Genomic DNA, 14,275 nt, shown 5'->3' with positions numbered 1-14,275 from the left:
GTTTACTGGTTTTGTTGTGCAGGAATCCCATTGTTACCCATAAACTTATAAAATAAAATTTACGGACAAACATAGACATCAAATAGTCATATTTTTTTTCTAAAATATAACGCTAAATAGTTCTAATATTAAAGATCTATAATATTAAACACAATAATCATAAAAGTTATGTATATTATTGATGACTATAACATTCAAGTTCTATCAATATATATTCAGATATATTTTAAGGCATATATTTGAACGTACTTATAGTTGTTGCTACTAAAAAAGTCGGTTAGGTAAGGTTAGTACTGCCATCGTTACATAACCGAACTGGTACCAGAAAAGTGGGCTAGGTTAGGTTAGAACTGCGATCCTTACAGAACCGAACTACTACCAGAAAAGTGGGTTAGGTTAGGTTAGAACTGCGACCCTTACAGAACCGAACTGCTGTCAGAAAAGTGAGTTAGGTTAGGTTAGAACTGCGACCCTTATAGAACCAAACTGCAATCAGAAAACTGGGTCAGGTAGTCAGGTTAGGTAAGAAAGTCTACGATCCTTACAGAACCTAAATACTATTATTTAGAAAAGTGGGTTTGGATAAGTTAGGTATCTAATCACGTGACTACCTATCATTACATATAACCTGAGAAAAAATACCTTATTTACAACAATTATTATAAGCAAGTATATTGCCTTCAACATAATGTAATGGTAGACCATGTCCACGATGGGACAAACAATAAGAAGTCACGTTTTAGACTTAAAGATATTTAATTAAAATTATATAAAAAATACAAAATGTGTATGACACGCAAAGTTCGTTAATCGGTCTTGTAGAGATATGAGTAGGTATATGACAGATATACGATGATGTGGAGCTAGTTTTGACACTTGGGCCGTGACGTCGCTCTACTCGTCCGGTAATCGTGTTCACCGTTCCGTTTCGCGTGAACATTCTCCCCGCCCTTGAAAGCTCCTGAAGCTTTCAAGACTCTGCGTCATCTGGGGACGGGAGTAGACAGATGCGGTTGATGGCTCGACGAACTGTGCCTCGAGCTGTGGAAATATCGGCGACTCGAGGGATGCCATCAGTCCCTGGAAAGATTCGTTCGACCCTGCCAAGGCGCCAATTGAGTGGCGGCGTGAAATCCTCCTTCAGCAGAATAAGGTCATTTGGTTTAAGGTCCTTGCATCTGAGCTTCCACTTCGTGCGCTGCTGCAATTCGGGGACGTATTCGGAGCTCCAGCGCTTCCAAAAATGCTGTCGAATCTGTTCAAGACGCTGGAATCTGTCGAGGCGATTTATGTTGGAGTCTAGTAGGCACGGCGATGGTAACACAGTGAGGGGCCTACCTATCAAAAAGTGTCCCGGGGTAAGAGGAGCGAAATCTTGGGGTGATGAGCTCAAAGGACAAAGGGGTCGGCTGTTAAGGATGGCTTCAATCTGACTGAATAGAGACGATAATTCTTCGAACGTTAAATGGGCATTGCCTAGGACCCTATTTAAGTGATATTTAGCGGCTTTAACACCGGCCTCCCACAGCCCACCGAAGTTAGGAGCGTATGCTGGCGAGAAGCGAAATTCAATACCTTTGTTGGCCGCAAAATCGATGATGCCATCCGTATTGAGTTTTAAAAATTCATTAATCTCCTTTGCAGTAGCAACAAAATTCCTACCATTGTCGCAAAAGATTTGTTTAGGTTTGCCGCGACGGGATATAAACCTTTGGAGGCACAAGGTAAAAGCATCCTTTGACAGCTGACTCACTGCTTCAAGGTGAATGCATTTGTATCGGAAGCAAATGAAGATGCAAAGATATGCTTTCGTTATCCTGCATCCTCGGCCTTTTCGATCGGTAATTAAGAATGGACCAGCAAAGTCAGTTCCAGTAGTGTAAAATGGGTAGTCGGGAGTAACTCTCTCAGCGGGCAGATTGCCCATTTTATTCGTTAGAGTCTTGCCTCTAAAACGCCTACATACAGAACAAATATGGTAAGTACGCCTTGCTAGGTTTCTTCCACCTATAGGCCATATGCGATCCTTTATGGCACCTAACAATAACTGTGGTGCAGCGTGAAACAATAGCTGATGCTCTTGTCGAAAGAGCAGCTTAGTAAAGGGGTGGTTCGCATGTAAAATTATGGGGTGCCTTTTGTCGAATGTATATACTGAAGCACCTGCCAAGCGGCCACCAACTCTAAGAATTCCTTGAGTATCAAGAAAGGGATCAAGAGAGATAATATTAGATTTACGATTAAGAGTCTTCTTGTTCTCTAATAGACTTATCTCGTTACCAAAAGATTCGTTTTGAGAAATTTTGACTAGAGTGTCAAATGATTTATTTAATTCATTAACTTGGAGGGGACCAGATACTTTGTTGTTAGGCTTTCTGCAATTGTTGAGGAACCTGTAGACAAAGGCTAAAGCTCGTTGTAATCGGCAGAGTTTAGAAAAGTTTGAGAATTGAATGAAAGGTTCCGTGATTGTGACTGTATGCACCTTCAATTCTGGCAACTCTTGCGGGTCCTGCTTGGGGGTGGAGCTCAGCGAAGGCCAGGATGCTTCAGGGCCTTGCAAAAAGGTAGGTCCTTGCCACCAAGCGGAACAGCCTCCGATGCGATTCGGTTCAACGCCGCGAGATAGAAGATCTGCTGGGTTTTCCAAAGTGGGAACATGGCGCCAAGCAGATACGTCAGTTAGTTCTCCTATCTCGCTAACCCTGTTATCAACAAACGTTTTTAATTTGTTTGAATTTGTATTTAGCCACGATAACACGACGCTTGAGTCAGTCCAATAGACATGACGCGATATTTGGCAGCGAAGGGCGTCAGTCACTGTGACGCTCAGTTGGGCTGCAAGAAGGGCGCCGCATAGCTCAAGACGCGGGATAGTGACAGGTTTTAGGGGAGCGACTCGACTTTTGGCGCACAGAAGGCGCACTAAAATTCTTCCCTTAGCTTCTATAGATCGGAGGTAGACAGCCGCACCGTACGCCTTTTGAGAGGCGTCACAGAAGACGTGCATTTCTACAGATACGTAGTTATCAATCAAGACTCGCCTAGGGATTGACAACTCAGATATGCTATTTATGTTGTCAGCAAACTTCTGCCAAGTTGACTGTATGTCTTGAGGAGCAGGATCGTCCCAATTTAGCCCCAAAGACCACAAGCCTTGAATGATAAGCTTAGGTATGATTGTGCAAGGTGAGATGAGACCAAGCGGGTCAAATATTTTAAAGGTTGATGAAAGTATACTCCGCTTAGTGAGAGCTTCGACTGGGTTCATTTCAATGGTGAAGCGTAGAACGTCCACTGATGGATCCCAGTCAAGACCAAGGGTGTCAGTGGCAGCACTGAGCATCAGGTTACCCTCGGTGTTGTTGGCTTCCGCAGTAAGTATAGAAGGTAAGTTCGACCTATATTTTCTTAAGGGAAACGCTGCTGCGGCTAAGCTTTGAGAGACAGACTTCTGAATAAAGCGAAGTTGCTCTTCATTATCATGTCCGGTCAAAAGATCGTCGACGTAGAAATCCTTTTGGAGGATGGTTTTTACTAAAGGATCTTGACACTCCTCACCAAGCTGCCAAATGCACCGAGTGCTAAGAAAACTAGCGCTAGCGAACCCATATGTAACCGTATTAAGTCTAAGAGTTCGCAATGGTTGCGACTCGTCATCACGCCATAGTATGAGCTGCAGATTGCGTTGGGACTCGTGCACCAAAACTTGGCGGTACATTTTTTCAACGTCTCCGGAAAGCACATAGCGATATTGCCGAAAACGGATGAGAATATTGAAGAGTGAGTCTTGTATCGTAGGCCCTACCATTTGTAGGTCATTTATAGAGAGTCCAGAGGAAGTGCGCGCCGAAGCATCGAATACAACGCGCAATTTAGTAGACTCGCTTTTTTCCTTGATAACAGGATGGTGGGGGAGAAAGAACGCATTGGTAGGCCTTGGAATGGTCGAAGGAGAAAGATGGCCAAGTTCTTCATATTCGTGAATGAACTTGGAATAACGTTCCTTGACTTCTGGCTGCTTCCTAAAACGTCGTTCTAAGTGGAAAAATCTTTTCTTGGCTGCATTGTAAGAGTCACCCAAGCAGTCGGGCTCGTCCTTTAGGGGAAGTTTGACAATGAAGCGCCCGTCGTCTGAACGTTCAGTAGTTGCGACGAAGCTTTGCTCGCACAAACGTTCCTGCTCGGTTAAAGCTTGTTTTTTCTGAGGTAGGCCCTCTAATTCCCAGAATTTAGCGAGTTCGTCATGAAGGTCGCTTGTGCGAGCAAAGTTGCAACGAATCGTGGAATTAGATAGAATATCAAACTGCTGCTTGGGACCTACGACTATCCATCCTAATTTAGTGCTCCATAAAGTAGGATTGCCATGTCCTAACGATCTTTTCTGAGATCCTAGTATATCCCAAAAGAGGTCAGCACCTATGAGAATGTCGATTTGGGACGATTTATTAAAGCTAGGATCCGCAAGTTCGAAGGGGGCTAATTCGAGATGGCTGATGTCAAAGCTACGCTTTGGTATAGGTTTAGTTATCTGTTGTAAGACTGTGCATGTTAATATAGCACTGTATGAACTTCGTTGAGATTGAACTTCGACAATACAGCGATCGACCTTGATAATGACTTCAATGTCACATACACCTTCAAGCTTCTGGGTGAGATTGCTAGGAGTGAGGGAAGTCAAACCTAACCTTTGCTTAATGTCTTGAGTGATAAACGACGACTCGCTACCGGGATCAAGTAGGCAATGCGCGGTAACTACCTTTTTTGTAGTCGGGTTTACCAAATTGACCAAAGCCCTTGCTAGTAGACCTCTAGACTCGGTTGGCACATTCAACTTAGAGAGGTTGGCTTGAATAGCATCATCACTAGCCTCGGTTTCTTTGTGTAAGAGTGTGTTGTGACGTTGCTTACATAAACGACAGGTTCCTGGCAACCTACAACGTCGCACTTCATGCCCTACTCTCAGACAGTTGTGACATAATTTTAAGGTAGCTGCCTGAGCGAGCCTGTCCTCGGGTGATTTGGCCTTGAAAGACGCACAGTCAAAAATTCGATGCTCTCCATCACAAATCACGCAGTGAAGTGGTTTGGAACCGGAAGGTTCACTGGTATGAGCCACGAAGGCCTTAACACTAGGCTGACTAGGTTTAGACCGCTGCGGTAAAACAGGTGCGTCTGGTTGACGCTTAAATGACTTGTCCTGTTTATTCCGCTGAACGGTTTCAAGGACGTCTGCACGACCCTTTAGAAAAGAATGAAAATTATCTAGCGTAGGCATGTCCGCGAGAGAATTTTTGTGCTCTTCCCATTTTACACTCGTGGTGCTGTCCAATTTTGACGTCATCATAAAAATGATCAAGGTGTCCCATTGATCTACGGGCTGACCTAAAGTCTTGAGAGCACGCAAGTTCTTACAAACGTGGTCAACAATATACCTAAGACTCACGCGTGATAGTTTCCAAATTAAATAATGATTTTAAATGATTGTTGACTAGTTGACGTTTGTTGTCATATCGTTCGCGTAACAATTTCCACGCTTCGGGATAATTTTGGTCAGAAACCTCTAAATTACAAATCACTTGAGCTGCCTCGCCCTCTAAATACGAATTTAAATAATAGAATTTATGTATATTTTTAATTTTGTCGTTATTATGTATTAAGGAGTGGAAACTTTCCCGGAATTCTAACCAGCGGTAATAGGTTCCGTCAAAAGTGGGAATTTTTATAACAGGGAGACGAAAACCCATAAGATCCCGGTCAGCGTTATGAGGGTTAGTCGCGGTTGAGTTGTACTCACTATCACGATCGGGGTTGTTACGCTTATATTTGTCTAAAATATCCCGGGATACGGCAATACAATGGTAGAAATCTTGTTCGATTAAATCCCGTTCAGTCAACTCCGTGCTTAATGTGGCTTCATTTAATAATTCGACATCATCTTGCAATGCCTCAAAGTCCTTAAATAACGCTTCAAAATTACTTAATTTGCAAGCTAATTTGCCAATTTCCACTGGTGAAATAGTATCGTCCAGCGGCAAAGTAGTTAGATAATTCTTAAATTTAGTTAAACGTCCTTTAATCGAACTACGTTTTACCATCAATTCCTTTAAATCACTCATAGTAACAAAGTTATAAGCAAAGTAGTACTTGCAAAAAAAGTTGTTTACTTGAAATGAATAATAGGCATACGCTCGTTCCTCGATCTGCTGATGCTGCAGTCAGGCTGTGGTAGGCGAAACTGGCCCTTAGTAGCAGGCGGTCGGTGACGAGAGATGCACGCTGCGCGAGCGCTCGTAGGTAGGGAAACAGCAGTGCAGTAATGCTGGAATAAATTGTTGTAAATATTAGTATCTAGGAAGCGTTATGTACCTAGTTCGTGCGAAAGGCAGATTAAGTGAGTGACTATGTGAAATTACACTTTAAATCCGCTATAAATACAGCGAAAGGCAAATAATTAAGTTATAAAGTGTAGCAGTGCAATTATTTACAATAGGAAATCTCTTAATTATCGTTTGTACGCGTATAGATTAGCTATTTAGGCGCTTAGCGTTTGCTATGATCTATAACGGTATAAATTAACTTTGCGTGTTTAATTCTAGAAATGTTCGATAAATAGTGAATTTATATAAGTGATAATGGCTAAAATGGATAGCTAAGATGCTAGAATAATGTGATTGAAGTGGCAAAATTGCGTGAAAGTAAATTTGACAGCCCAGAGCAAGTGCAAAGAACTAAGTTCTCGATTCTAGTCAGATCGAAGTAATAATTGGAGGGAAGAAAAGAAATGGACAGGTCTCACTTTTTATCTAGGTGAACCAATGCTGCGGTGCTGGTAATCCGTTGCTGGCCGGCTGGTCCCGGTGAGTCCGAGTTGTCCTTTTAAATAGTCCTTGTAGTCCTCCGAAATTGATAAAACTCGATGTTTGCCTCGTAGCTCGATCGTTCTTCATGTATACAGGGTGAGCAGGGTGGTAGACTGGGCCTTGTAGATTGTAGACTTGGTTGGCAATTCAGTTGCGAGTGCCCTTCATTTGACCTGCTGCTTCCCGTTGTCCGATGCAGTGAATTTTGTAGTTCTCGTCGTGTGTACGGTCGCCAGATTTGTCCACGATGGGACAAACAATAAGAAGTCACGTTTTAGACTTAAAGATATTTAATTAAAATTATATAAAAAATACAAAATGTGTATGACACGCAAAGTTCGTTAATCGGTCTTGTAGAGATATGAGTAGGTATATGACAGATATACGATGATGTGGAGCTAGTTTTGACACTTGGGCCGTGACGTCGCTCTACTCGTCCGGTAATCGTGTTCACCGTTCCGTTTCGCGTGAACAGACCATCTGGACTTGAATATTTTTCATATAGAATTGGGGTATGGAAACCGTATACTATTTTGTATGTTTTATTAACATTGAGAATAATGTTTTGTATAAAAAAAATACAAATAATACCACTAATAACTACCTTAAATGTAATAAAACTATGAAAACGGATTATATCGCGTATATTGAATTTATAATACATCCCACAATTACCATGAGTAACCTATCGCGGTTACCGAAGACAGTATTATCGTAAATGTGTTTTTATACAATTTTTTTTGCACATTTATATTCTTGATCATTTTATTAGTATTTAAATATAGCGTACTAGTGGCTAGACATCGCGAGTTTGTCAAACCTCATAGCTCCGCCATTTTAAGAACTGCTTAAACTGACGAACAATTATCTAATATCCTTACAAAATTTCACTAGAATGTAGAGGATGACATCCATTAACATCCGAGGAAGCATTTTTGCCCAAGCTAAAACGAAGCGTTTGTGTAATCAATAGCGATAATGTCATGCTTTTGTCTATTACACGCTTACATCCAACAATATCTAATAACCCTACCATATAGCCTTACAACGATTTTTGAAACGTAAAATAAATATGTACAAAATAAAAAAAAAAAAAAGTTAATTCCGAATTTTGAATTATACGCAATGAACGAGAAAATAGTATTTATTTTACACAGCACGACGTTCATATAATAGTAAAACTTTACGATAAAATGTAAATAGAACCAATATTTCTCGCTTCAGTAACGGCGATCCATATGAAACACTAACATTTGAAAGTGAAAACTCATTCCTCCGTACGCCTGATCCGAGTCTCGACTAAAACATATATGACATCGACTTTGCGAGTGAAGAGATAAAATATTCTATGAATAATTCACGTGTCATACATCGACAGAGCCGAATAAGATCTCTATTCGTCTCGTTGTCGCTATAAGTGTGGGAAGAAGTGTGGATGAATATATTTTTTCACCACACTGGCTGGTAAAGGCTCTCTTGATTGTTCAAAAACTAATAAGAAGGATCAAGAGGTACTCATCGGATGAAAACCTGGGAACTCTACACAAGACTAGCTTTTAGATGTTTCGCTAGTTATTTCAGGTTTTATTCTCGAAAGATAATTAATACGCACGGAATTAAGATATAAAAGGTCTTGTTCTCGTTCGTATCTGGCAACTCCAAAAATGGAGAATTGAAAGGTTGACACGAATGTAGCTCACTTGGGGTTCCGGCAACGATGTGACGGTAAACAGCACAGGTTCTCTGGGTCATATCTGGACGGGCGGCATCCACTCTTAGCTTCACGGCTTCATTTCTTGTAGCGAGGTGAGTTTATTAATATTTGTCATCGTGAAGGCGTAGCCCTGCCTCTATAATACTCATTTTATTGATTTCTTGTTTTCTGTGTTACAGCGCACAGCGTGGCAAAATGGCGTCTCATTTCTGAAATCCCTTGTGGGACAAAAATGTAATTTATACTCTGTATCAACATGTTGGAATTTTGATACCTGCAGTTTCAGCAAAATACCGGGTAAGGAATTATTTAATAAAAGAAAAGTGTAGTTTTTTTGTCTTTGTTCATAAGTGGCAAAGGATGACCATGTGTCAATTTAATTAGTTTTTCGTGAGTCGTAGTCTACGACTCGTAGAGTAATGTAGGAGTTTTGATTATCGTCTGGGCCGTTTTCGTGGAAGATAGGGTCAAGGTTTGCACATGGGCATAACCTCAACTTTTCACCACCGCATGTTTCAATGTGTAATTTTGTTTGTAGCTTTGATGCCGGTCCTTGAGCTCCTGACACTCCCTGGACTACCTGGTTTTCTCCACTTTTTGGGACGTGCCAGCGCTGCCCGCTTCTGTGGTGTTGTGTGGCTTGGCGGGAGAGCAGCCAACTGACGTGTGAATATGTGACGACGGTTTCGCTGCGTATCATCGCGACTCTTGGCTGCCTCTGGTGCGCCACTGGAGCAACACGTGGCCGCAGCTCAGCCGCCCTCTGTTACTGACACGTGTCTCAGGTGTGGTTAACTCTAATTTATTTTAGTGATCCTTTAAAACTTAATTAGCCTAGCAAGGAACTGATAATAGTGACCTCTTAGATTTGGTTTCAAGTGCGCAGTGCTAAACATAAAAATATAACTTAATAGACTTTATTAAGGCTGTTCATGCGGTCTATTAGTATAGTGTAATCTAGCACAGTCACTGTTATTAATTCTGTAATTCTGTAATTGGCCTATTGCTCGTCTTCCTTTATTTGAGAATTAAAACAAATTCGTATATAGAGCTCGAACAATAGTTTATTTTATCTCACAGTAAACACAGAATACAGTATCTTCTTTTGCATGCTTCATATGTGTTGGCGCCCAGTGACTATTCCTAATCTACTCTATTTTATACTCAGAGATTAAATTTCTAGGAATCATACAGACGTGTTTTGTGACAGCACCGTCAAAGCCCACGACTGAGAGTATCTACATATAGTCCAATAGCTCTTTAATAATAAGAATACATGTTACAATATGATCATATTTTTCTAAGAGACTTTGATATTTGTATACGTGGAAAAAATATATGTTGTTCTTGATTATATTATCTTTAATGACAGCTTCCGATACACGTGTTATGACACTTCGCTCGATACAATTAATTCCCAAAGTAACCTCTAACTCGGACTTTTAATCAAACTTTACTCGGTTATTTATTATGTGACACTATAAACAAAAAAATCGGACAAGCGCGAGTCGTACTCGCCCACCGAGGGTTCCGTACTTTTTAGTATTGGTGTTATAGCGGCAACAGAAATACATCATCTGCGAAAATTTCAGCTGTCTAGCTATCACGGTTGATGAGATACAGCCTGGTGACAGACAGACGGACAGACAGACAGACGGACAGACGGACAGTGGAGACTTGGAGTCCCGTTTTTACCCTTTGGGTACGGAACCCTAAAAAAAACAATCATCTTAAATAGTAATTTGACAGCTTTCGAATTTCGATATTGTAAGGCAACGTTTTTAAAATAAATAAAAATCGCCAAAATTCGATCAAAATTTACACTTGGCGCGCATGGTCTTTCCCGTTCTTTCTTGCGAAATGTGACAGTGATAGCGGCAAACCGATGCAACGGCCTTAATACATGTTATAAACAAAAGTATATTAATTTAATTTCCATACCTCGAATTAATAAAGCCGAAGCAGAGGCGGATTATATAATTAAAATTGAGATTATTTTAATCGTTTCATTTACTCGCAATTTTGTTTGGCAATTAGAATAAAAAACTGTTCTTTCCCCAAACCACGTTGGAGGCTAGTAATTTTGATGCAAACCGGAGTGAGGCATTCGGGTCACGAATCCGTTGAATTTCCCTAAAGATAATAAACGTTTCTGGCTAAATTAAACGGTTGTCTCAATTTACATTTTTTGCTCAAGCGGCGTAAATGTGTGTGTACCTATTCCATCACATGTCATTTCTGTTCACGGTAATGATCGCATAAAATTAAGTTTCAAGTAGGAATATTATGTTTGGTGAATGGATTTTACAAATTGAGAAAATAGTTTACTGAGCGTTTGAAAATAAGTTGCGGATTGACTTTTCATACTTTTGTATTGATTAATTTCATAATAATAATCCAAGTTAGTTATTATTTTATTTGTTAGAAAAATTATTTTAAAGACATAGATAATATACATTGTACATATAGCCCAGTCAACTTTAAATATAATTATTATGATTATTTTGTGTGTTTGTGTAAAATCAATTTTTTAGTTAGGCACATATAAAATACCTGCTTATTAACTGCTTAATGTATCTGTCACATTTTCATGTTTCTTTAATAAATCTTGGAACATAATAATCAATATTTTGCGTTTCATAAAGGGGTATCATTTAATGGATCTGCAACATATTGCCGCGTTTTGACAGTTTTCTACAGACTTAATTAAAAGAGATACCAAAAATCTGAAAAAAGGGAACGGGAGAAGAACATGAAAGGAATAATTTGCTCCAAGGTTACTTAAAGCGCTGTAACTGTAAGATCGAGAATTTGTTTTATATGTAAATTGCGTGATAAAATGACAATAATTTACGCCATTGCCGAACACCGTCAGAATAATGGGCCAAGCGATAAAATCTAGAAACCACAAAGTTCGGTACAAAACGGGTAGTCGGTAAAATTCGAACAGTGTGCTTTATTTATTACTCGATATTTGAATTGCTACGCCATAACTTGGACCACACGAAATATTGCATCCAGTGTACATTTTCTGTACTTAAATTTTTCTAGATGAGCCATTTTTAACCGATTTCGAAATTTTGAAAAGCAGTTTTAGAATTCGTCGGAATTTTGGTTCTTTAGGGTCCCGTATCATAATAGAAAAAAAATGGCACCGTTATAGGATCACTAAACTGGTATATCTGTATGTCAAGTGGACAACGTCAGCGTTTCCACGGCGATAGGAATGAATATATGGGCAGGGCAGAGAGAAGCATCTTTTATTATTATTATTATATTATTATATATGAATGCACAGGCAGCTTAAAATAGCTGATACGTGCACATCGATGTCCTGTACTTGTGTTTTGTCCATTCATAAAATGTTTGTCGAGTCTGTTTTAAAATAGTACACTGAAGTTGTACTGATTACGGATCTGGGTAAACTGTTCCACAATTTCACTACGCGGTTAGACAGGAAGTGTCGTCTTGAGTTGCTACTACTCTGCGTCCATGTCAGCTTGCCTTCGCTGCTCCAAGGCTGTCAACCCCAATTCCTTTAACATATCTTCGTAAGATCGGTTAAAGCTTTTTGACGTTTTATAGAGCATAGTTAAGAATCCGCTCGCGATGAGGGGCCGCGAAGGTACTGACACACGTAGCGTCCCACACGAAACAGCTCCCCTGTCCCATGATACTTGTCAGGCCATCAGGTCGGTTCCGTTTGTGCAGCTAAGACCTAGTGGCTCAAGCAGCGATGAGACACCAGGGGTCCTAAGGGCTCTCTGAATAGTGTCGTTAAGGGCATAGCAACGCGGATGCCTCCTTGCGTATGGCCGACAGCACGCACCATGGTACCGTAGTCCAGAGTGACTTTTATTGGCTTCCTGCTTGCCGCCCGCTTGCCGTTCTGCTACTGGCGTGCATCTGGCACTTTCCCCGACTCAGCGCCACACAGTTACGAGTTGCGCTGAACTCAGCGCCGACCCAAAAAACCTGCGCCTACCACCTCGGCACCGTATGGGGAGTACTTTGACTGCAAACGACTAGCGGAATCCGATCTTGACAGTATTAGCCCGAACCACGACATTTACCCGTTTTACCAACTGAGCTTGTTGTGGAAATAAATATATTGAACGTTCTTGTGCCTACTCATTTACAATTTCCCATACCTATCGGGACAATTAGTAGGTCAGAACTTTCCAGAACGCGACACTCAAGCCCATGCAAGAAAGCAACGGCCACGCAAATCGAGTCGCCGTCGAGTAACGAGTCCAATTGGGGCGAAAGCAACGCGTGCCCCTGATTCACAAACTAGATTTTTTACATTTATAATGTAAGTTCTTAATTACTTGTTATAAACGGTAATTAATATAACGGTAATTCACAAACAGGAATATTCACAGTCCAGTTGTTCTGCTAATATGTAAAGTTCTTCTATATACTTTATATACTATTTTATTAAATTCTTCTTGATATCAGGGATGATCGCTGATTTGCTAATTAATGTTAAAATAAAAATTGGTTGTATTTAGATAATAACTAGTAGAATTAAATAGTATTTTCCAGTGGTTTAAAACTCTTAGGCCACATCTAGCTGCTCAGTATAAAGTACGAACTAAACGTGTTTTTGTAAACGCCCCACGTAGATGCACTAGCAACGGCTGAGGGCAAATAAATTTCACGATTTGTGGTTGGAAAGCTTCCAGCGGGTTGTCCGTGGTCGGGATGTGCCGTGAACTCAGCTCGGCAGCTTCCATTATTAGTGTTACAACTTATTGGCCATGCTTAGTGTTAAGCCCCTTTATATATTATGTAATTACTGTATACTCTAGGCATACATGGACCAGTCCAGTATTTGTCAGAACTCGTGATCTGTCGCAATCTGACTGTAAACCTTAGTCACGTTGGCAGTTGCCGCCTTTGGTTATTTCTTAGCGATTAGCTTATTATTTTAAAAGGTATGTGAGGCATACAAAGCCCGGCGGGTAACAAGGCCAGCATTCAAAAATAACAGTTGCCTACCTACCTACCTATATAATACCTATATAATATATTTACCTATATATCAATATTTAAGGTCGCGCCTATCACAGACAAAATGATAGAGTCCCGCCTTAGATGGTATGGCCATGTAATGAGATGCAGTGAAGACCATGTGGTAAAAATCGCTCTAATCTTACCAGAACGTAAGAAAGGTATCGGCCGCCCGCCATTGACCTGGTGGTCTAACATAGAGAGAGACCTCAAGAAAACCCAATTGCCAAAACCGACAATCCAGGACCGACGGGCCTGGCGCAAAAATGTGAGGAGACCCGACCCCAGATAACGGGAGCAGGGACGGACAAAGAAGATATATCAATATTTTAAGTTAGCCTTTGTACAAATTATGTGTGTTTTTTCCAATTTTATGTTTCTTTTTGTACAATAAAGTGTTTTACTACTACTACTACTATTAATAAATTTGATATTAGTAAAAAAATTACGTTAAAAGAGCTGTACTTATAAAGGTTAAATTTTTTTTATTCTATTATTTTGACATAATAAGGCCATACGCCAAATATTTCACTGTTGTGAACATGCCAAATATTGATATATGCATCAGTTTAAAGGTAATAAAAATTAAAATCAGGCAACATAAAGTACAACTTTATTCAAGTATGACTTCAGGTACAAATTTACATTAATTTGTGTAAGTAATAGGTAAAATTCGGAGATT

At 40.2% G+C, this 14,275-nt stretch overlaps 1 protein-coding gene across 1 annotated transcript; it reads right to left on the bottom strand.

The window, feature by feature from the left end:
* Nucleotides 1–744: 744 nt before the first annotated feature.
* On the bottom strand, nt 745–2,364 carry LOC134741690 (uncharacterized). Its single transcript, XM_063674566.1, has one exon. It carries the CDS (start codon nt 1,925–1,927, stop codon nt 971–973), a length of 957 nt encoding a protein of 318 aa, XP_063530636.1. The 5' UTR covers nt 1,928–2,364; the 3' UTR covers nt 745–970.
* Nucleotides 2,365–14,275: the final 11,911 nt, after the last annotated feature.

This window comes from Cydia strobilella, chromosome 5 (genome assembly GCF_947568885.1).
Source record: "Cydia strobilella chromosome 5, ilCydStro3.1, whole genome shotgun sequence".
Classification (NCBI taxonomy): domain Eukaryota; kingdom Metazoa; phylum Arthropoda; class Insecta; order Lepidoptera; family Tortricidae; genus Cydia; species Cydia strobilella.
Note: the sequence above shows the minus strand (reverse complement) of the source record. Positions and strands in the feature narration are given on the sequence as shown.

Bases quoted from the DNA above. Each gene is read 5' to 3' on its own strand.
- LOC134741690 (XM_063674566.1), bottom strand. From the start codon at position 1,927: ATGGGCAATCTGCCCGCTGAGAGAGTTACTCCCGACTACCCATTTTAC.